We start from the raw sequence: 23,549 nt of genomic DNA, 5'->3' as shown, positions 1-23,549 counted from the left end.
CATTTTACAATCCCCATGCGCTTGGCTGTGCAGGCCCCATTAAAAACTAAGTTGTTTTATGCCAGCTACGATAGCATCTGCCGCAGTTTTGTTCGCAGAGTTTGCGGAAAGCAGCGTAGCTTTGACTGGTTGAGCGCAAACTTTCGGGGTTCTGTCAGTTACATTGTCCCCATATACATGATCGTGTCAAAATTGACCGTGGCTGCGTCCACAGCGGTTGTGGAACAAACAATCACGCGTACTGTAGAAGACTGTGCCTGCGCCGGTTGCACTCATACCTCCGAAGCTTCGAGTACGCTGCTCTCGGCCTTCGTTCGTCAGCTTCCGTACTAAAGTTCGTATTACCCACCATGATTAGGAAATGTGTTCGGGACATTCGAAGTGAGGCCTAATGAGCATAGCGAAGTTTGGCTAGGGAATTTCAATAAATTAATATCTGCTACGGTTTTGCATCACTGAGATTATATTGTACGTTTAGATGAACACCTTTTAAACTCATTTATAATAAAATAGGATCGGTTCGAAAAGCCTGGAGTGGAATGAACTGCTTTTTTGTCAATGCGGCCAGATCACGCACAGAAACTTCTATTCCCGGGATGATGATGAGTAGTTTTTAATGGCGCAAGGGCCAATTGATGGCCAAAGAGCGTCATTTCAGTTGACTAGAGATATGAACAATAATATAATGCGTGGCTGTAAAGGAGCCTTAAAATTCCTCGCACTGACGTGGGTTAAAACATGGAAGTAATAAAATCATGACCGTGGCGTGAGATATGTGTAGTGAAAGTGGATGGCAAAATGTCATGATAATAAAACCATAATGAAGATGTAGTCACCGCAGCCACGAACACGGTACAGAGGTCGTGCTACGGATGACCTCGAAATATCGGGTGAAAGCTATGCACATCTTTTAAAAACGTGAAAAGTGCTTGCAGTTTAGAAAGCAGATCCCTATTGATGAGCATCCCAGGGTGTAGTGGGAGCTGCTGTCGGTGGGGCAGTAAAAAATGCTTTTTCTCAGAGCATCTAGCTCATTGCACTAGACGAGAATGTGGAGAACCGTAAGGGGTTCTCCACATCTCTCACAATATGGTGGATTGCCGGTAGATAGTAGAAATGAATGTGTAGAGTGTGTATGTCTTGTTCTAAGCCTTGTTAGAGTTACTTTTGTGTGTGTCGTGATTTTGATAGTGGCGGCACAGTCCCTTAATACCGTTCTGGTCACGAAACTTCTCCGTCACTCTATGGGAGAGCTTGATATGGTGCCAAGAGTGGCCGCTACGCGGCGCAAGCCGTCCTAGGGGGGCCATCGCCCCACTGCGCCCGGCGGAACGCACTGGCCGCGGCGGCATCCCGAAGGCGTTGTGTGGTGGCAGCTCGCGGTTTCTGCATCAGCGAAGCGCGAACTTCATGTGCCAGTGCACCGTGCTCAAGGTGGACGGCATGAAAATTCGAATGAACAATGCCTAAGACGTGCTGTGTGACGGGTTGCAGCTCCGAATACCGAAGCAACAAAGAAAAGGCGTCGCTCTTCTGTTTCCCAAGTAGCGCCGAACTCCGAGAGAAATGGAAGCGAGCTATACCGCGGTTGGAAGCTGGCGGTTTCAGCTTTGAAAGTAAGAACGTTCGGGTGTGCGAAAAGCATTTTGATGCTAGCGACGTTGTGAGAACCGACGAGCACATCGTGAACGGGGTGGTCGTGTCGCTTCAGCGAGAGAGACCAAGGCTTCGCACGAACGCCGTTCCAAGAATTTTTGACGGGCTCCCGGCGTACCTGACAAAGCCACAAACAAAATCGAGGGGCTATTTGAAAGTACCTAGCAGCCGTCTTCTTGCTCTCCTGAAAATTGTTGAAGAACATGTAGAGACGTACACGGTGCAAAACATTGCATGCGGTGACGTGTACGCGAGGATTGTTGAGGGCATTTTGCTCGACAGCCGCACAGCGTCAGCAAGTGTAGGTTGTCTGTTGCACTTTTTAGGGACAACAGCTGAGGTTGTACACTTTTTTTTTTGAGATGTAGATTACATTTCTTCACACGAGAAAAAAACAAAGCCTCGCGGGCAACTGTGCGCAGTTCATGCCCTGCAAGTGGTGGGTGGAAGCCACAGTCAGTATTAGGCATAATGGCTGTGTATGTGAGCACGCCTTCCCATTTGTATATAGTGTTGTATATCTTGTATACATTACACTGTAATATTTTCGTACTATTCATATTTATCTGCATATAGTGTAAATAGTGTATATTCAAATACAGTTTATTTTAGGCAGTGAGCTAAGGCAGAGTGCAGCTGTTAATGAAACGAAATACACATTGTACAGTAGAGTCACAGATTGTGTAACATTGCTCAGAACAGCTGCAATAGTTTCTAGTGCTTTTCTTCTCCAAAGTGTTGTTCTCAGTGTATTTTGTGTAAATAAATGTTTTCCAACTTTCTCCCCATTACATGCACCATATGTTAATCTCCCATTCATAAGTACACACCTGACTACTAGGCGGCGTATCATTAGCACCAAATTTAAGATTTATTGCATGCCTTAAATCATAACCGCCTTTCCCCCCCTCCCACCCAAAAAATAAAAACAAATGTGTGATGAGGTACCTCTGTAGTGGCAGAGTCGGCCAAGCGGCTAGCACTGGCATCAAAAGGAACTTCCAGATTAGGCTGCTGTACTTCTGTTCCCGGAGAAATCATGGGTTGTCGGCCGGTAAATAATAATGCCCTAAACAGTAAACACAAGGAAACGTCAAGCGTCGGATGTTCCGTGTAAACTGCGTGGAAAGAAGTGATCAATCAAATGTTGGGCACGTTTAGAGCGATCGCGAAAGCCTCGGCATCGAAAGTCCCCGCGTCAAAAAAGTTATCGGACAAACGTGTGTCCAAAACAACTGCGCATTTGGGTATAAACTCAATTGAAAGGTCTGGAATAAAACTTCCGGCTCAACCATTCAGTTCATTTGAATACTTGGGTAGTAGCGCGCGAGAGGCGAGCCGGATATAAACCAATGTGATTGCTCCTGTACTACCCGGTCGTGTTTCATTTCGTTCACCTTCCTCCCCCTATTAGCGGCCCTACCAGAATATAAAGCTCACCTACCGCATAAACATAATCGCCCTTTGGCCGGGCGCAAGTACAAACATGTTGTCGAGCAGATCAAGCAGTAGCTGCTCGCATCAAGAGCATGGAGCATAAGCATCGTCTTTCAACACTTGCGAGCTATAGCTCGCAAGTACCGCTTCGAGGCATCGTAAGTATGCATATAATTGGGCTATGAGACAATTATTGACACAATGCGTTGTCGCACGGTGTGAGAACACTTTTAATGCGCTGCTGTTTATAAGGTGGGCCCGCGCTTCCAAGTAAACTACGCGTGCGTTCCAAAGTAAACAGCTCTCATTCGTCGTCGACACTGGATCCCGTTTCAACTTATTTATCTGGTGGCATTGATGCGTTCAGAGACGTTTAAAAAAAGGTAACAGGAAGAACAGCACGCACATAATCGCGTCGAAACGTCGGCTGCAGTGCGCATACAAGCCCAGCAGTGGCGGCGGCTTGTGGCCCCCATACGACGGGTGGCGCCTCTAGCGATAGATTTTGTCCTATATCAACCTTCGGGCGGAGTTTCGTGACCAGAAAAGCATTGAAGGACTCTGGTGGCGGCTAACAACCTAGTTGCGGCTTAATAGCATGGAGTTTATTATCTGTGTGTTTATCCCACGTGTTCTGCCAATACCCCCTGAGCTTTCGTTTTAGAAAAGATTTTAAGTGCAGGGATTGGTATTGATGCATTGGAAGTAGTGTCGTTGGCGGAAGCAGCCAGATTGTCGGTCAAAACGTTCCCTTGTATCTCACGGTACCCTGAAACCCAGCAGATGACATACTGTTTTGATGTGTACAGTGTGCACAGAAGTGAGTAAAGTGACACCAGCATGAGGTTCTGGTGTTTTTTAGGAGTTTTCAGGGCTTTGACCACGCTTAGGGAATCTGTGTATATTACCGCCTTTTGTAATTTTATCTGATGTGTTTTACGACCGCCAGTATTGCATAAGCTTCTCCTGTGAAAATGCTTGTGTCAGGATGAAGAATGCCGGCCTCGGAAAAGGATTGGCCTACCGCTGCATATGACACAGAAGTGTTCGACTTTGACGCATCGGTAAAGAACTCGGGGCATGTGTATTTATGTTGTAGTTCTAGGAAGTATGTATGTATGTGTGCAAGAGGTGTGTGCTTTGTGACTTTAACAAAAGAGACATCACAGTCTATAAGCTGCCACTGCCACGGTCGCAGATATGTTGCAGGAGCCATCAAACTGTTTTTAAGAAGAGGCACACCTGTTTCTTCAGCCAGGCCCCTTACACGAAGCCCGTAGGGCTGTCTAAACGAAGGACGGTTCTCGAACAAGCCAGAACAAGACAAATCATTAATTGTGAAATGAGAAGGGTGTTTCTTGTCTGCCTTCACCTTCAAAAAGTACAAAAAGGACAGGAAATATCTTTGTAGGTGGAGCGACCATTCATTAGAATCCACGTACAGGCTCTCCACAGGGCTAGTTCGGAAAGCACCCGTAGAGAGGCGAATGCCTAGATGGTGGACAGGGTCGAGAATCTTCCAAGCTGATGGTTTTGCCGACTGATAGATTATAGCACTGTAATCTAGGCGTGTGCGTACGAGGCTTTTATATAAATTCATGAGATATTTCGTGTCACTACCCCATGTAGTGTGTGACAACACTTTCAAAATGTTCATTGTTTTTAAGCAGCTGTCCTTTAAATACTTGATGTGTGGGATGAAGGTTAGTTTAGTGTCTAATATGAGACCAAGAAACTTGTGCTCGGTCTTCACTGACAGAGGTTGACTATGCAGGTCAATGTCGGGGTCAGGATGGAGGCCCCTCTTTCGACTGAACAAGACACAAGTGCTCTTTTGCACGTTGAGTATAAAACCATTCTCGTTTGCCCATTGAGATACCTTGTTCAACCCTAGTTGAACTTGACGTTGGCACATTGAGATGTTGCACGATTTGTAACCAATCTGTACATCATCGACATATATGCAGTAAAAATATTTCGTGGGAGAGACAGGCGCAAAAAATTCATTTTAACTAGGAAAGTATGCAGCTTAATACACCTCTTTGTGGCACTGCTGTTTCTTGGACAAATACTCGAGATAAGACAGTGCCAACTCGGACACGGAATGTACGGTCGGACAGGTAGCTTTCGATAATTGTCAGCATTCTACCCCGCAGAACTAAATGTGACAGGTCTCGCAATATGCCAAAGCGCCATGTAGTGTCATATGCCTTTTCCATATCGAGGAACACAGAAAGAAAAAATTGCTTATGAACAGAAGTGTCGCGAATTTGTGCCTCGATACGGACAAGGTGGTCAGTGGCGGACCGAGCCTCTTGAAACTCACACTGGTATGGGTCAAGCAGGCCATTACCGTAATTACTCGAATCTAACGCGCACCTTCTCTCCGGTTAAGCGAGTTTGTAAATCGCATGCGCGTTAGAATCGAGTACGAACAAAAAAATTACGGTCAATCTATTGCCATCGGCAAATCTAAAATGGCCGCCCCCTACGTGCGTCGGCCATTTCTGCCTATCTGTTGCCCATGTGCGGCACTTCGTACGTGTGCTGAGGAGTTCGTCATCTAGTAGTGCATTAGCATCGACGGCGTGGAAGAGCCGACTCCAAAAACTCGAGTGCACCACGATGCCGCTTTTAAAAGAAAAGTCATCGCGTGTTCAGAAACGGACGGAAATCGGGCCACATCGTGGTCGTTCGGAGTTCCCGAAACGTGCGTGCGGGACCGGCGGAAACAAAAGCAGAAGATTGTCCACAGCAAAGCTTCACGCAAAGGCTTCAGTAGACTGCAGCAGGGTTGGTTTCCGCAAATTAAAGAGCTGCTCGGCGAGTATGTGCTTGAGCAGCGAGCGGCACAGTGGCCCGAGACGACAGAACTGCTCCAAGTGCGGGCTATGCAATTAGTCTTAGAAAAAGGTCTAATGCGGAGCCAGTTTAAAGCGAGCAGGTGCTGGCTAACTAACTTTATAAAGAGGAAAGGCTTTTTCCTCCGAAGGGGAACATGCATATGCGAAAAGTTTTGCGGAGGAGTACGATGAAAAGCTTCACAGTTTTCAGGGGTTCGTCCTAAACTTGCGGCACAACAACGGCTACCTGCTTGGGCAAATCGGGAATGCCGATCAGACGCCTCTTTACTGCGACATGCCTGGCATCACAACCGTCAAGAAGAAGGGGGCGAAGCAAGTTCGCGTGCTGACATCGGTCCACGGTAAAACTACAGTGACGGCAATGCTCTGTTACATGTCAGACGGGCACAAGCTTCGCCCGTACCTCATATTTAAATGGAAGACGCTCCCGAAAGGAGTCGTTTTTTCGAGTGGTGTGATCGTGCGGGCCAGCGAGAAAAATGGGTGCTGACATCGGTCCACGGTAAAACTACAGTGACGGCAATGCTCTGTTACACGTCAGACGGGCACAAGCTTCGCCCGTACCTCATATTTAAATGGAAGACGCTCTCGAAAGGAGTAGTTTTTTCAAGTGGTGTGATCGTGCGAGTCAGCGAGAAAAATGGGTGCGCGTTGCAATCGATGTCTTACGTTTTTTTTTTTTCGCGGTGGAAATCGGGTGCGCGTTACAATCGAGGGCGCGGTAGAATTGAGTAAATACGGTAATTTCAAGGAAGTGCATCAGGCCCCTGTTAATCATTTTCTCAAAGACCTTGCAAAGACAGCTGGTTAACGCTATTGGGCTGTAGCTGCAAACTGAGGTCGGGTCCTTGCCTTGTTTTAGAATTGGGATAACGATAGCTTCCTTCCAGGCTGAGAGAGCTTGCCGGAAGACCATATCGCACTATACAGGGAGAGGAGAGCTTCTTTGGGTTTCAGTGGGCAGATGTTTCAACATTTCGTAGGCCACACGGTCCGGGCCTGGGGTAGATTTATTGCAGCAGGTAAGTGAGGCTTGTAGTTCAGCCAAACAGAAAGGTTCATTGTATGCCTCATGTGTTGTGGGCTTGCGCTCTAATCTCTGTTTTTCTATTTTCGTTTTGTATTATTGGAACGCTTTACTATAGTGTGATGAGCTGGAGACCTGTTCGAATTGCGCTCCGAGAGTGTTAGCCTGGTCTTCTAAACTCTCCCCTTGTGTATTCATCACTAGAGGAAGTGAATGTGCTTTTCGTCCTGCCAATTTACCAAACATGCTCCAGACCTTCACCTCATCTGTATATGACAAAATGCCTGATAAAAATTCGTGCCAACTTTCCCTTCTCGCCTGTCAACGCGTCCTCCTTTTTTGTGACTGGACGTTCTTAAAGTTTACAAGATTCTCGTCAGTCGGCAAGTCTCGAAGCAACTTCCATGCCTTATTTTGTTTTCGCGCATCACGGCACTCATTATTCCACCATGGTACTCGTCATTTTCCTGACGGACCACATGTTTGAGAAATACGTTACGTTGCTGCATCAACCAAGAAAGCTGTAAAGTAGCACACAGCATCCTCTATGTGTAAAGCCACCATGTCAGTCCAAGTTAATATAGTCATTTTTTGAAACTTTTCCCAATCGGCTTTGTGGGTGAGCCATTTGGGAACCTGGGCAAGACATGTATTTGTTACTGATGTGTTGATAATGATAGGAAAATGGTCACTTCCATATGAATCATTTATGACTTCCCATTTAAGTAGAGGCAGGAGTGATGGGGATGTTATGCTGAGGTCTATTGCTGAGTACGTATTGTTAGCGATGTTGTAATATGTTGCCTCTTTCCGATTCAGGAGGCACGCACCGGAAAACAAAAAGGAACTGTTCAATCAGGCGACCTCGCGCATCAGAGCGAGAGTCACCCCAGAGGCTACCATGTGCATTTAAATCCCCTAGGACAAGGTAGGGTTCTGGAAGTTCGTCTATGAGGGACTGGAATTCATGCTTTTCAAGACAGTGTTGTGGAGGCATGTAGAGAGAGCAGATGGTGACAAGCTTATTCAAAAGAACTGCTCGAACAGCCACCGCCTCAAGAGATGTTTGTAGTGGTAGGTGTGTGCATGCAATCCTTTGATTGACTATAATGGCAACAACACCAGATGGCACAATGGCATCGTTCCGGTCCTTCAGAAAAATAACGTAATGACGTAAAAAGTTGGTGTGTTTAGGTTTCAGGTGTGTCTCTTGTTCACACAGCACCTTAGGTGTGTGTATGTGTAAAAGTTCCTAGATATCGTCGAGGTTTCTCAGCAGTCCTGCGACGTTCCACTGTAGTATTTGTGTCATTTTAATGTTGTGTGATGCTGTGTGTACAAAAGTGTTGCGTTAGGTTACAGGGCTTTTTGAGGGCCCTGTAATTCAGGTTTTTTCTTTCCTGGCGCGCTCCAGAGAGTTGCGCCTATCTTCGGCGTCTGAGGCGCCGGAGGAGTCGTACTTGTATCCATCACCTTTTGTGAGGTGGTGGATGGTGCCTGGTCGGCAGGCACACTCACAGAACTTTCGGACCTAACTGCGGTTGCAGTGGTCCGAGGTTCAGCAGACATGGTGGTCTGCCGGCCCCATTTGTCAGGCGACGGAGCAGTACAGGCTGCTCCAGCCGGGGGCGCTAGTGGCACGACTGCAGCCACACTCTGTGTGGCATTCGCGGGTGCAGAAACATGTGGCGCGGCGCCCCGGCGCGTCACATCTGCAAAGGAGGGATAAGAGGGGTTGTGCAGTGAAAAACGTTTACGTGCCTCTTGGAATGACAGATTTACCTTGACCTTGAATTCTACTATTTGTTTTTCTTTTTTCCATGTGGAGCATGAATGCGAGTAGGCAGGGCGATTTCCTTCACAGTTTGAACAATGAGTTGCTTCTGAGGTGCAGTCGTCCGATACGTGTTGAGTGAATGCACACTTTGCGCAAGTGAATCGCCCTCTGCAACTCTGCGATCCGTGCCCGAAACGTTGGCACTTGAAGCATCGATGAGAATTGGAGATATATGGTCCGACATGGAGCTTACAGTAGCCGGTTTCAATTGATTCTGGTAAGTCCCTAGTACCAAAGGTGACAATGATGTGTTTGGTGAGTGTTTCTTTCTTGTCTCGTCGTATAATGATTCTCTGTACCTTGACTACATTCTGGTCTTGCCAGCCTTCTAATAGTTCACTTTCAGAGAGTTGTAGAAGGTCATCAGAAATGACGTCGCGTACTGTGTTTATGGACCTGTGTGGGCCCACGGAAACAGGGGTTTCTCCAAATGCTACAAGTTTATACATCTTCTCATATTGAGCTTTGTCACGAACCTCCAAAAGGACATCGCCACTTCCCATCTTTGTGACTTTATAGCCTGGACCTATTGCTTCGGTGAGAGTTTTGGACACAAAGGTGAAAAAGTACGTACTGTCTCCTTTTCGTTCTGGCTATGAATAACATGGTACTTTGGGAAGCTTGTTTTTGGTGTGTTGAGCATGAAAGTGTCTTTGGTGTGCGACCTTTTCAGGGAGTGATCAGGGAGGGGGGGAAAAGCATTTGTTATTAATTGACTATAAAGTTCGGCAGCGGTGCTAGCCGCCCACCACCGACCCCAACCAGGGGACGTGGCAGGAGATGCTGGGCAAGTCCTGTCGACGCCAGCTGTCACCATCATCATCATCATCATCAGCCTGACTACGTCCACTGCAGGACAAAGGCCTCTCCCATGTTCCGCCAGTTAACCCGGTCCTGTGCTTGCTGCTTCCAATTTATACCCGCAAACTTCTTAATCTCATCTGCCCACCTCACCTTTTGTCTCCCCCTAACCCGCTTCCCTTCTCTGGGAATCCAGTCAGTTACCCTTAATGACCAGCGGTTATCCTGTCTACGCGCTACATGCCCTGCCCATGTCTATTTCTTCTTCTTGATTTCAGCTATGATATCCTTAACCCCCGTTTGTTCCCTAATCTACTCTGCTCTCTTCTTGTCTCTTAAGGTTACACCTACCATTTTTCTTTCCATTGCTCGCTGCGTCGTCCTCAGTTTAAGCTGAACCCTCTTTGTAAGTCTCCAGGTTTCTGCTCCGTAGCTAAGTACCGGCAAGATACAGCTGTTATATACCTTCCTCTTGAGGGATAGTGGCAATCTACCTGTCATAATTTGAGAGTGCTTGCCGAATGTGCTCCACCCCATTCTTATTCTTCTAGTTACTTCAATCTCGTGGTTCGGCTCTGCGGTTATTACCTGCCCTAAGTAGACATAGTCTTTTAAAACTTCAAGTGCACTATTACCTATCTCGAAGCGCTGCTCTTTGCCGAGGTTGTTGTACATTACTTTCGTTTTCTGCAGATTAATTTTAAGACCCACTTTTCTGCTCTCCTTGTCTAACTCCGTAATCATGAGTTGCAATTCGTCCCCCGAGTTACTCAGCAATGCAATGTCATCGGCGAAGCGCAGGTTACTAAGGTATTCTCCATTGACTCTTATCCCTAACTGTTCCCATTCTAGGCTTCTGAAAACCTCCTGTAAGCACGCGGTAAACAGCATTGGAGAAATTGTGTCCCCCTGCCTTACACCCTTCTTGATTGGTATTCTGTTGCTTTCTCTATGAAGCACTATGGTAGCAGTTGATCCCCTGTAGATTTCTTCCAGAATGTTTATATATACTTCATCTACGCCCTGATTCCGACGCCAGCTGTACAGCGCTGCTATAACCTAATATGGAATAGCCAAGACTGGGTATCCACACAAAATTAACCCTTGCTGCCAGGAAATTCGGAAGTATACGGAAAAGAGAAGATGACAGGACAGATAAAAAGTGAGAGATAAAGACGAAGATGTAGGGAGAGAGAGATAGGAAAAGGCGACCGCCGGTTTCCCCAGGGTGGTTCAGCCCAGGAGTGCCGTCTACGTGAAGCCGGGGCCAAAGGGGTGTGTTGCCTCCGCCAGGGGGCCTTAAAGGTTCAAGCACCCAGCGTCAGCTCAACCCCCAAGATCCCCCTTTCCCCGGACACGGCTCAGCCGCTCAGCCACGCACGGCTAGGCGTGGGAGGAAGTCGAACCCCCCCCCCATTAGCTCGAGTCCGTGGTGTCGCTACACACCAAACGCCTGCGTACGCAGACGCCCCTGCGGGGTTCACTTTCCGGGAGATTTTCATTACAACCGTACAAACGAAAAAAAAAAAAAAAAAAACGGTCAAAATCCAGGAGTCTCCCAGCCAATCCGGGATACATGGCAGGTATGCCAATGCAATAAAATTCTCTAAATCTGGAGGAAGACTACGCACATTATCTATGTCTTGTTGTAGTGACTGCTTCGTCCTGCAGTATTCGCTACATCTGAAACAAAAACAAACTTTTGTTATCATGCGCTAGCAGTAGGGACGCTGCTGGTGTAAGCATGCACTTTCTCAGTGCTCCCATGATGAAGTAGGTGATCAGACTAGAATTAGAAAAATGTCAATATAATTTAGGGGTTATGGATGGTACTGTACTCTATGGGGCTGTACATATTTGGCAATTTTTATTATTAGGCATACGTATGTAGAGTAGCGACATTTTTGGCAAAATTTTTAGAAAAATGACAATTTTTGGTGACTTTTCGCTCATTTTTTGGCCAATTTCACTCGAAAGTTAGTGGCGACCCTAGCCATGAGAAGTGAGTGGGGAACACATTTTGCCCATTGGCATTACGTCGCAGGCAAGGTCGGCAAAACTTGTGGAGCTAACTCAGACTCACTCATGAAGTATTTGAACTCACTCACTCAGACTCCCAAAAATTGCCCCGAGTCGGACTCACACTCACGAAAGTTTTCTCGAACGCTCACTTGGACTCAAACTCACAAAAAACATTACTCTCCCAGACTCACTCAAACTCACGACTCGATCTGAACAAGTCCAAGGGAGTCTCAGGAGTCCGTCGGCCTAGAATTAGCGTCTTTGACCCTGGTGTAAATGTACTTCCAACCCATATATCACACGTAATTGGTGCTCTTCTTGGTGCCGTTTGACATAGTATCTTTGAAAACGAGTTCCGAGTGCTTCCAAACCAGTAAGGTCATTTTTCTTGAAAGAGACGACAGCATAAGATATAATAATTAAAAACTTCCCTGGAAGAGTTTCTGAGGGAAGGTCAAGGCACCCCCTACGTAATTCATGCCTCTAATTAATAAATATTGAAATGGTGCGCTAATGACACTGCTTTGGAACACCTGTGAAGAGATGTGAGCTTGAATCCAGGTAAGGCTGTTAGTAATGGTGAAGATGGCTAGATAGGACCTTAGGTTGGCAAAAGGAAGTGGAACCCACTCAAGCTCAATTAATATATTTCGCGCTTTAGACTCACCAGAACTCAGACTCACAAAAATTTTCCTGAGTCGAACTCACTTGGATTCACACTCACGAAAATTTTCTTCAACTGAACTCACTCGGACTCAGACTCACGAAAATATTAGTCACTCGGACTCACTCATATTCGGACTCACGGCTTGATCTGAGTCTGAGTCCGAGTGAGTAGACTCATGAGCGAGTTCCCTGACCTATGCTAAGCACATTCTCCTTGATACCCGATCCCATAAAAGCCTGCATTTAGCCCGTTTTATTTATAATAGATTTTAGGGTATGAAATTTCGGCCCCGCACTATATGCGGGTCCCAAGAATGTTATGCTGAAATTCAGTTTTGATTTCAGCATAGTGGGGTGCTATCATCATCATTAGGTGTTTGCATGCTCCTGTGCTAGGTGCTAAGTAGTGTTAGAGGCGGTAGCAGGCATTAGTCTAACAGACCCACGTGTACTACAGTGGTCAGTGGCCTTTACTTGAACTTGGCTGCCATAATGATGGCCACGATTATACTCCTGTGATTTTATGCCATGTCAGCATTGTGCAGGCAGTAGTACTTGGCTGCTTTTAAAAGAAATGTTATCCCTGCTGCCGATACCATTGGCAACTGTGCCGTCGAGAGGCAGTTAGGAGTCAGAGTCCTGCCTCCACCAACTGCATTTGTAGTTGGAGTGCAGGTGGAGGCAGGACACCCTATTTGCTTGCAGCCGCTAGCGAAAAAGTTTCCACGGAAAAAAAAAATGGAGAATTTCCTGACGTAGAACGAGAACTCGCTCACTTTGTGCGGGAGCAGTGAGCTGCACATTTCGCTGTGAAAATTGAGCTGCTACAAGCAAAGGCAAGGGAGATCGCCTAAGACAAAGGCATTCAGCCGGAAGATTTCAAAGTGAGCTAGCATTGAGTGCCTCTCTTAGTGCGCCGCGCTGGGTTCTCCCTACGTCGACGTACGTTAATCTCACAGAAGCTACCAAAGAGCTACGAAGGGGACCTTGTGAAGTTTTACAAGTATGTAATTTCATTGGGAAAGGCTGTCCCCTTTCAGCTGGGCCAGATCGGCAACGGGGATCAATCGCCGGTCTACCTGGATATGCCCTCGGCGCTCACGGTGCATCACAAAGGCTCCAGGCAAGTTATCCTGGGATCGACTGCGCATGAAAAAACGCGAGTGACTTGTCCTGCACTGCAGACGGTAGCAAGCTACCACCCTACGTGGTGCTCACATGAAAGACACTGTTGAAGGGGAAGTTCACAAAAAAATGTCATCGTCCGTTGCTAGGACAAGGGGTGGATGGACGAATCGCTAGTGCTTGACTGGATAAAGTCTGTGCAGTGTCGATGGCCCGGAGCACTGCTGGGGGAGATTCGACGCTTTCTTGACAGGTTTCCGTGTCACCTGACCGACTCCGTAAAGCCACTGATGCGTGACTCCTGCACCAAGCTCATCGTCATTCCGGGAGCGATGACATCACAGCTGCAGCCGCTTGATGTGTGCCTTAGTAAGCCATATAAGGACCATGTCAAGCGCCTGTACGTGGAGTGGATGAGGTCCAGAGAACCAGAAGTGACCCCAGCTGGGTGGCTCAAAAGGACCTCGCCACCTATGCACAGTGCTCTTAAATAGTCGAGGCTTGGGCCTGCATTCCCGACATGCTCGTTTGCCATGTGTTAAAAAGTGCTCCATCTCGAACGCGCTTGATGTAACTGAGGATGATGTGCTATAGGAAAACATTTCCCACAAGGGAGCTTCCGAAGAGTGAGTTCGACGACGACTGAGAATGAAGTGTGTCAATAAATGCATTTTTCCATTTTACTCGGGCTATGTTTGGGTGAAAACTTTTTTCTCACGTTTGCTATCCCCAAAACATGCCCCAGACTATATGCAGGTCCGAGCTATATGCAGGCACGGTATTTTAGCACTGGTGTAATATATAAGGGTCATTAAGAGGCGTCAGAGTCGCAACTAATTTCAGAGATAAATTAAAGAAATTATACATGTAGCACGTTGCCAACGGTCACTCAGTCACCGTTCATGACCAGATCCAGAATTTAAGTTTAATGTCAGTAATGACAAATTTGTCAAAACAAATCGTGCCTGTTTCCTCAGCTTCCTATCTTATCAGTAGGCCCATCTGAAAAAGTATGTGCATCTATGCCATTTAAACAAGCTCCTATATAGCATAACCCTCTTTTGTTCCTTCAGTTACTGTCACATGTATTCAGTTTTTACGCTATCTTAAAAAAGGGCTGCAAAAAACATGCTGTACCAACAACAACTAACCATAGTCATCTAATAGATAACTGCAAAAACAGGATGTTAGGAATTACAATAGGGTCCTACAAACTTAAAAGTCTTGATAATTATCTATGCTACAGAGCCCTAACATGAAAGTGTGAAGACAATTTTTACCTTGCCAAGAAGCTCTTTCCTCAAAACAAGCTCGTATGACTTGTGGTTAGCCTGAAAAGTCCAATCGAGGTCGCAGTCCTGAGGCTGGATACGGCAGCAGAACACTTCCATTATGAATGGCCGCAGGTTAGCTAGCTCTCTTGGCAGATGAAGCAATCTTCTTGCAGCAACAGTTGACTTGTCGCCATAGTCCATGTGGAACACAGTGATGCTGGCAGGAGCCGACTTCTTCGGCGTAATTGAAAGCACCTATGAACAACACACAGTTATCACAAGCCTGTTCCATTTGACAAGGATGAAAAACATTAGAATGAACATTTTCTTACCAAGACCCTTCGGAAATGGCCAACGGTGTGCTCCAGCCCATACACTTCACCAACTTTGGGCACGACATTTGAGTCCACATACTTAAAGTTTCCTGGCTTCATGAAGAAGTCATTCAGGGACAGCATGGCATTATGAAGCTCCAGATTTTCCTTGACTACAAATTTTCTTTCTGTGCAAGAGCAGAAATGTAAACAGGAAGATCAGCCCTACTCACAAGGTTACAAGTAGAGCTTTTGTAGCATAATGAAGAGCTTTTGTGGTACAATGGCCTTTTTTACTTGAGCATGTTGCACAACTGTGGCCCCAGGGCTTGACAATATCTAAGATGCATGTTTCTTAGGCACTTTTTGGATATACTGTATCTGTATCACAATATGTCTCATAACATGTGTATGTAACTCTATTTCTAATACATTCAATAATGTATCATGCATCTTAAGATACAAGATACTGCTATAGAAACATCACCATGCAAACAACAAACATTGGCTAAACTATGCTCCTTAAATTGTTAATGCTGCCACTAAGCCATCTGAATAAAATAACGCCAGCGACATTATTTTTCTGGCATACTGCTCTAGAGAGCACAGATAATTAGGCTTACGTGCCCCTATTGGTGAAGCAGAGTCACATGATGGTGCTTGAGTCATCTCAACACCAACAAGTGTGCAAACATCTACACACAGCAGCCCTTTTATTTTATAAATGTTTTCTTTCTTTATAGTTGTGTCAGTGCCATAAGACTTGTTTGTAGCCACTGTACTGTGCTACGCACTCAAATGAGTGTGGCTTCTTTCACTGAAATTCCGATGACACTATAGTGTTATCGAAGTTTGCCTTTCGAGGTACTTCATTGCAAAGTCTCAAGAGTGCAAGAATAGGGTTGCACATAGAGTTGAACCCCTTAAGAGAGACACTGATGCAAGAGACAAATGGGTATAAGAGACACCAGTGTGCCTACTTTGAAATAGGGGTTGATAAGAAAATACATTTGTCGTACCCTGCTTATAATAAACACCTCGTAAAAGACAAGAATGGCTGCCCGATGCTCGACTGTTATAAAGGGGTTGAGATTAAGATATGCAAATGAGATTCTAATAACATGCTAAACATCTGTGCAGATGCTAGAAGCAGTAAACAGGCATTTACCTAACAGAAGATATTATGATGTACTGTATTTTTGTTCGCCCTGTTAAATATTCAAGAAGCCTTTTCTGTCATCTTTCGATTGACAGCACAAGTGTTTTCTTAGCTGTCTTACATTTACATCTCACACATTACCTCGACCTCTATTAAGCTTTTGCCCATCAGTTTACTGCAAATATGCCTTTTGTAACGTACTGCTGAACTAGATTCTCTACTTTATTCGTATTTTTTAACTATCTGCGTAATTGCTAGCTACTATTTACACATCTACCAGTCATCTGAGTTTACTGTTACGTCAAGGCGATGTTGAGGACACAGATGAAGTAATTTGAGCATGCCTAAGGCACACTGTAACGAAATTCTGCTAACCACTAAGTAAAAAAATGAAATTGAGTTTGCATTATAATACTAGAGATGATAAGAGAGAATCTTAAAAATGATAACAAGGGGATTTGAGAAACGTAATATCAAGTACTTTGTTTTTTTCATAGGCGTCCCCACAAGTCATTTTACGCTTTTTTTCATAAATAGGTTCGTCAATTTTCTATTGTCACAGCTTTTATGAGGACCACCTGTATAGTGATTAAACAGCATGTCTTATGAAACTAGAATCAAATATTTACAAGAAGGCCATTCACATAAATTGAATAAAACCAGACATGTTTTACTGGCATGTCAGTCTGAGTATTTTGATGTTGTGCAACAATTAACAAGGGTGAACTATGTCACACTTTTTATATTCACTTTCAGGCCTAGTGCATTTACTTACGTTGTGGAGAGTCTTCCATATTGAGCAGTTCAGTTTTTATGAAAACGTACATGCTGCGTAGTAATTTTTCTCAGTATTCAAAGAAGCCAGAAAAATATAACCATTTTACTGCTCTCACATGCTACTGTACTGCGGCGCTCTCAGTCGTGCTCTGGGTGAAACAATCGCCACATCAACCGTAATGAAACGAGCAGCCGCTGCTATAGGAAATAGCTCCACAGTGCGTCAACATTTCTGATGGCCGCACGCAACAAGCTAACACCACCATCCCTGAGAAGCGATAGGCTGACGGTTCATGCGCTGGTTCTCTCACTTGAAGCACATTTGAGAGCGCTACAGTACAGCAGCGCACCAATTGCAGTTATGTGGTTTTATTTTATATTTCGCAGGCTTTCTTCAAATGAAAGAAAAGATTCCCCATGCGGCATGTTCGTCACACACATGCAAAAAAAAAAGAGAGAGAGAAAGAGATTGGCCATTTTTTCAATGCACTCTGCAATGTCAAAAAGTGCACTTGGCCCAAAAGTGAATATTTAAATTAGGCATAAATTGTAGTGACGTGCCCAGGTAGCGCGGACGCCGCTAGCCGAGCCAAAAGTGGGCGTGAAGCTTGCGAAGAATGACCCGACAACGTGTAGTTCACAAACAGCAAAAAGCCCCATTTAATGCCCACCTATGCCTTTTATACAGAGTGGGGGCGCCACCTCCCAGTTACTAGAAGCAACAGGTGGCGTCCTCTACATCCCTCCTTCCGGAGCTCTCAAACACAAGTGTTCCAAAAGAGCACCACCAAGAAACAGTCCTTGCAGCAGTCTCACAAATTCAGTCTCCGAGGTGGCACCATGCGCCGGCCGTATCGTGGGTAACGGTGACCTGGCGATCCTGCAGCAGGTGCAGGAGCTGAAGTGTCTGATGCGTTACCGGTTGCTGCCCGCTGTGGTCCGGGAGACGGCGCCGATGTCGTGGCCGCATGGTTGGGGATTCCCGTCTCATCTGAGGGGGCTGACTGAGGATTGCTGCAGGGGACAAGGTGTCTGCGGTTTCTCACTAGTATGCCACTGGGCGTCTGGACGATGCACGAGCGGGGTCTCTGAGCCGGGCTTAGGACTGTCGCCCTTGCCCGTGTGTCACGCACCCAGACTTCCTCCCCATCGTCGAGAGCACGAAGGTCATGCGCTGCGTGTCGGTTATTGTAGTCTCTCTGTTGTCTTCGTCTCTGGGCGGCATCTCTGTCATTGAATTCTTTCACCTGGGGCCAATCTGGAACAAGGCTTTGAGCCGTGGCTGGCACACGAGTTCACAGAGAGCGTCCCATGAGCAGTTGGGCCGGGCTGTAGCCAGACACACCGGGAGTGTTAGGGTATGCTAGCAGAGCCAGAAACGGGTCTGTGGCCTTCAGAAACAACTCCTTGATCGTGCGAACCATGCGCTTCGCTTCGCCGTTCGACTGCGGGTAGCGTGGACCTGCTCGTGACATGCGTGAAACCGTATGTCTTCCCAAAGTCCTCAAAAGCTTTGCAGGAAAACTGTGGCCCATTGTCGCTGACAACAGTCACTGGGATGCTGTGTCGGGCAAATGTGCTCTTGATCGCAGAAATAACGGCTCCCGCAGAAGTGGACCGGAGTGTGAGGACCTCAGGGTACCGAGAACGGTAGTCGACAACCACCAGGAACTCTTGATTAACAAAATGAAACAAGTCAATGGCCACCCTTTCCCACGGAGCTGATGGTGTCTCGGTCGCAATCATAGGCTCACAGCGTTGAACGCGTATAGAAGCACATGCTGGGCAGTTCTCTACGGCTGCCTTAACCTGGCTGTTGAGACCGGGCCACCACACAGAGCCTCGGGCCACCGCCAAGCACCGATTGACGCCTTGGTGACCATCGTGCAGCAGGTTCACGATGTCTCTGCGTAGTGCTGTGGGCACAACTAGGCGTCCGCCCATGAACGGCATGTTCTCGCATACAGTGAAGTCTCCCCGGTGGTCCCAGTAACGCATCATGTTGAGCGGCAGACGGTCTGGTCGAGGCCACCCTTTCACAGTATGCTTTCAGCATTGAGCACTCGCCGTCTGAAGTTTGGTGAGACCTGAAGTCTTCAAGACGTACGGCCAAGGTTGAAGGAAGGGCTGCCACGACCAGAGACACAAAAATTTTTGTGCTGTCCTCTTCGGACGTGGAAGAGCCTTCGAGATTCCTAGAGAGGGTGTCTGCCGTGGCCAGGTACTTTCCTGGAACATACTTGACTGTGAACTGATATCGCATGAGCCTTATGCGAAATCTTTGGATGTGAGGGGGCATGAGGTCCAGATCGGCGGAACCAAGCAACCTGACGAGCGGCTGATGGTCGGTGTCAACGACAAAGCTGAGTCCACGCAGGAATTCCTCAAACCTCTCGATAGCCCAAGAGACACCAAGCGCTTCTTTTTCAATCTGACTGTACCGCTGCTCAGCGGTAGTCAGTGCTCTTGACGCGAACGCGACAACCCATCGCTCTCCCGTCTGTTGCTCCTGCAAGAGAACCGCGCCTAGCCCGAACGAACTGGCATCTGCTGACACAAGGATGGGTAGCTCTGGATTGTAGCTGGCCATACAAGCATTAGATGCCACCATTCCCTTCAATGTCTCGAAAGAGGTTGCTTGCGCATGGTCCCAGGTCCAGACCGCGTTCTTGTTCAACAGGAGCCGTATCGGTGTAGTGACGGCAGACAGGTTCGGTAAAAATCTTTCAATGTGGTTCAGCATGCCCAGGAAACGACGGACGCCATGCGTATCTGTCGACGGCTTCGTGTTCACAATAGCAGATACCTTATCAGGGTCAGCCGAGATGCCACTGGCGCTTACCACAACACCAAGGAACTTGACGGAAGATATCCCGAAGGAGAATTTCGAGACATTCTACGTAATGCCTGCTTGTTCTAACTTGCGAAGGACTGCTTGGAGTCTGCTGTCGTGCTCCGAACGGCTCCTGCCGAATACTAGAATGTCATCTACCATGTTCACACACCCTTCCAGGCCCTCTAGAATCCGAGACATTTGGCGCTGAAATACTTCGGGAGCGAACGTGATGCCGAAGGGCAGGCGGCGGTAGCAGTAGCGTCCAAACGGTGTTAGGAAGGTAGTCAGCTCCTGCCAGCTTTCCGATAGCCTTACTTGATGAAACTTCAATTTTGCATCAAGTTTCGGGAGACCGCGGCATTGCCAAGACGGCCAAGTACCTGGTCCACTGTGGGCATAAGGTGTCTCTCCCAAAGAACTACTTGGTTCAACTTCGTGAGGTCAGCACAAATTCTGTATTCGCCATCGGCTTTGGGTACCAGGACAATACCAGCACACCACGGGGTTGGTACTGTGACTCGGCGGATGACCCCGTCCCTTTCCATGGCATCCAAGTCCTTCTTGACTACGCCTTCGAGGGGAATAGGGATGCGCCTAGGAACGCTGAGAGAAAATGGAATCGCTCCCGGCTTGATACGAATGTAGTATTCTTCAGGCATCTCGCCAAGGCCTGAAAACAGCGAAGCTGCGGCCTTGTCTGATGTTGGAGGCCTATTCGGAGCTTCCGCATCTTCCACGGTGTCAACAAACTGGACGACTCCCAGGTCCACTAGCGCCAAGTACCCCAGCAGAAGAGAGTCAATGTCTGCTACAACGTACAACGTTTTGCATACCGACCGGCCTCGCCACGACAGGGTAGCAGGAAACGTCCCAAGCAACCTTAGGCGGCAGCGGCCCGGCCCCATCAACCGTTCATTATCGGGTTTGTCAAGGTCTACTGGGCACCCGGCGAAGCTCGGAGGTACGACTGAAACCTCCGCCCCAGTATCCACTTTGAATTGAAGGGGGTGTCCGTTGACATGAACAGCAACGTGCCGGCGTTCCGTTTGCGAGGCATCCACGGCGCAGAGCTGGATTTGGCTTAAACGCCTAGTATTATTCGAGCGGCAAACCGCCGCGAAGTGTCCCTTCTTGCGACATTAGTTGCATGTGGCCCACCGTGCTGGGCACTCAGATCGCGGATGAGGGGCGTAGCCGCAAAAATCGCATGCCGACTTCGGGCCAGCGTGGTACTCGGGAGGCCAACAGACGTTACTTTTACTTCGGGCAGCTTCGCATGCTGGGGCGTCGGCCATTCGGTACTGGTTGTTCGGAACGGCGTCGACGTTCAGTGCGTCTGGTGCAAGGCCTGTCCCCTGACGCCGCAATTTCTCATTTTCCGCGTCTTCGTACTGACGCGCTTGGATGAGCGCCTCGTCCAGTGTAAGCTTTGGATTGCGGCAGAGCTGGTTGGTCAAGCGAGAGTCGAGCAAACCTACAATAAATCTGTCCCGAACCAGCCGGTCTACGATTTCCCGAGAGGCGTAGTTGCACTTCTTCACGAGATTTCGGAGCGCGGTGAAAAACACGTCGACTGACTCGCCTACCGCTTGCGTGCGCTTGTGGAACCTGCTCGACTCGTATACCTCATTGACGGGGTGTACAAAATATCCCGAAAGACTTGTTGTCACGCCGGAGTACGAGCGATAGGCCTCGGCATCTGACATGAAAGACGAAAGCACCTCGCGACCTTGGGGACCCATACAGTAGAGGAGCGTGCGTACCTTGGTTTCTTCGGGGGCGGAGGACAGTCCTGAGGCGAAGGAGTAATCCTCGAATTGTTGAAGCCACGCCGTCCATTGGACTGGGTTGTCAAAAGTGAACTGCAGCGGAGTTCGCAATGTGAAGCTGGCGGTCACGGCGGAGGCGGCGTCTGGGTTATCCTGCATGCTGCACGGTTGTTGCAAGACCCCACTTCTGACACCATGTAGTGACGTGCCCGGGTAGCGCGGACGCCGCTAGCCGAGCCAAAAGTGGACGTGAAGCCCGCGAAGAATGACCCGACAACGCGTAGTTCACAAACAGCAAAAAGCCCCGTTTAATGCCCACCTATGCGTTTTATACAGAGTGGGGGCGCCACCTCCCAGTTACTAGAAGCAACAGGTGGCGTCCTCTACAAAATGACCTCAGTTAAATAACCATTTAAGCATAATATAAAAATACCATAGCAGGTGCCACATGACAGTATATGCCATTGGTTTCATGCTGCAAACCAATTATTCTTTTTTAAAACGTTTGGTTGTATTCATATGAAACACCTTGCCTACTTAATCACTGTGATTGTTCAACACGAAACAAATTTACAGTCTCAGATTATTTGTTTTTCTTTTTAAATTAGAAGTTTTATCTCATGATCAGAAATCAGCAGGAAAGCAGAACTAAAAGCAGCAATAGCAACACAAGAAAACTGCCCTATATCTTAATTTACTGTTTCTCAGGTCAGCAAAGATGTCATAAACGCATGGGGGGACGCGGGCGTTTCGCGAAGTGATCGGACGCGACGCTCATCGGCTCCGTCGATTTTCGGCTGGAACCGTGCTCTTTTCAATGTGGCTGCTCTAAAACTTGTGCGACTGCATCTGCCAAGTCAGCAAGATTCTGGAGACACCGATCTTACCCAGGTACGCCCAATTTTCGGCCACTTCGAGCAACTTTGCATCACAACGTAGCGAACGAGCTAAGCCTCACAGAGGCAGCTCCGCCGCTGCTGGATGCGGAGACGCCGCTCGGTCAACTCCTCCACATGGCGCTGCCTGAACAACGTGGCTACGACCCTACGACTCTGTCGTGGTTGTATATCCCGACAAATCCATCAGACGACGGCCCATCCACCATTTCGGCGGAGCAAGTCGACATTTTTCAACTCGTCGAGGGTCGGCGTCGTCGCCGAAGAAACGCAGAAGGAGCGTCTGCACTGAAAACTCCTCTCAACAATTCAGCCACTGGAGACGCTGGCGCTCCATCTCCTAAAGCTCCACAAAAGACTTCACCAGTCTCCAAGTGGACGCCGAAACCAACGGTCAGGATGAATCCTGGCGCCTACGTGATCGTGCTCAAGCCACGCATCACAGTAGCCCTCAAGGCAGCGTTTCAACAAGGTGAGCTTGGCGCTGCCATTTCCCAACTCATCGGAAGGCAGCACATGAATGACATCACCATTTCTCCCAATTGGGAGCAAAACATCATCATCTGTGGCACGCAGAATAACGAGGTGGTTCAGAAACTGCTGTCGGACTTTCAAATCAACACCAGCAAAGGACCGCTGCCGCTTCGCGGTCACCTCAAGCTCACCGGTGATGTGTGTCGCGGCGTGATTTCTGTGCACAACCTCGAAACCAGTGCGTCTCTGAAACATAGTGTGCAGTGGCGTGGCGGTGAACTAGTCTATGCGCGCAAGCTGGGGAACTCCAACGTAGCTGTGCTGACTTTCGCGGGAAGGAACGTTCCGCGTTTCGTCCACTATAACGCAGAACTGACTCCCGTCAGGGAGTACAAGAAGACAGTGCCAGCGTGCTACCGCTGTGGTGCACTGGGGCACCGGGCGGATATCTGTCCCAACCCGGTCACCGAAAGATGCAGCCTTTGTGGCCAAAACGTGGGCGCTGGTCCTGAGGGGATGGCCCCCCACGAATGCAACCCAACGTGCATAGTTTGCGGGGGTCCGCACCTCACCAGCTCCCGCGAATGCACTGAAAAATTCATCAGGCTTCAGCAA

General features: G+C 47.8%; 1 protein-coding gene across 2 annotated transcripts in view; it reads right to left on the bottom strand.

Annotated features, from left to right (window-relative positions):
• The window catches only part of LOC119176121 (uncharacterized), a 283,463-nt gene that overhangs the window by 77,980 nt on the left and 181,934 nt on the right, over positions 1-23,549 (bottom strand). For both annotated transcript variants that reach the window (XM_037427262.2, XM_075876986.1), the window contains exons 22-23: positions 15,042-15,211; positions 14,716-14,964 (exon numbers count right to left, since the gene is read on the bottom strand). In XM_037427262.2, coding sequence (XP_037283159.2) covers positions 14,716-14,964; positions 15,042-15,211 — 419 coding nt within the window. The remainder of the gene's footprint in view (positions 1-14,715; positions 14,965-15,041; positions 15,212-23,549) is intronic.

Source organism: Rhipicephalus microplus, chromosome X (assembly GCF_043290135.1).
Source record: "Rhipicephalus microplus isolate Deutch F79 chromosome X, USDA_Rmic, whole genome shotgun sequence".
Lineage (NCBI taxonomy): Eukaryota > Metazoa > Arthropoda > Arachnida > Ixodida > Ixodidae > Rhipicephalus > Rhipicephalus microplus.
This window is presented reverse-complemented; position numbering and strand designations above follow the sequence as displayed.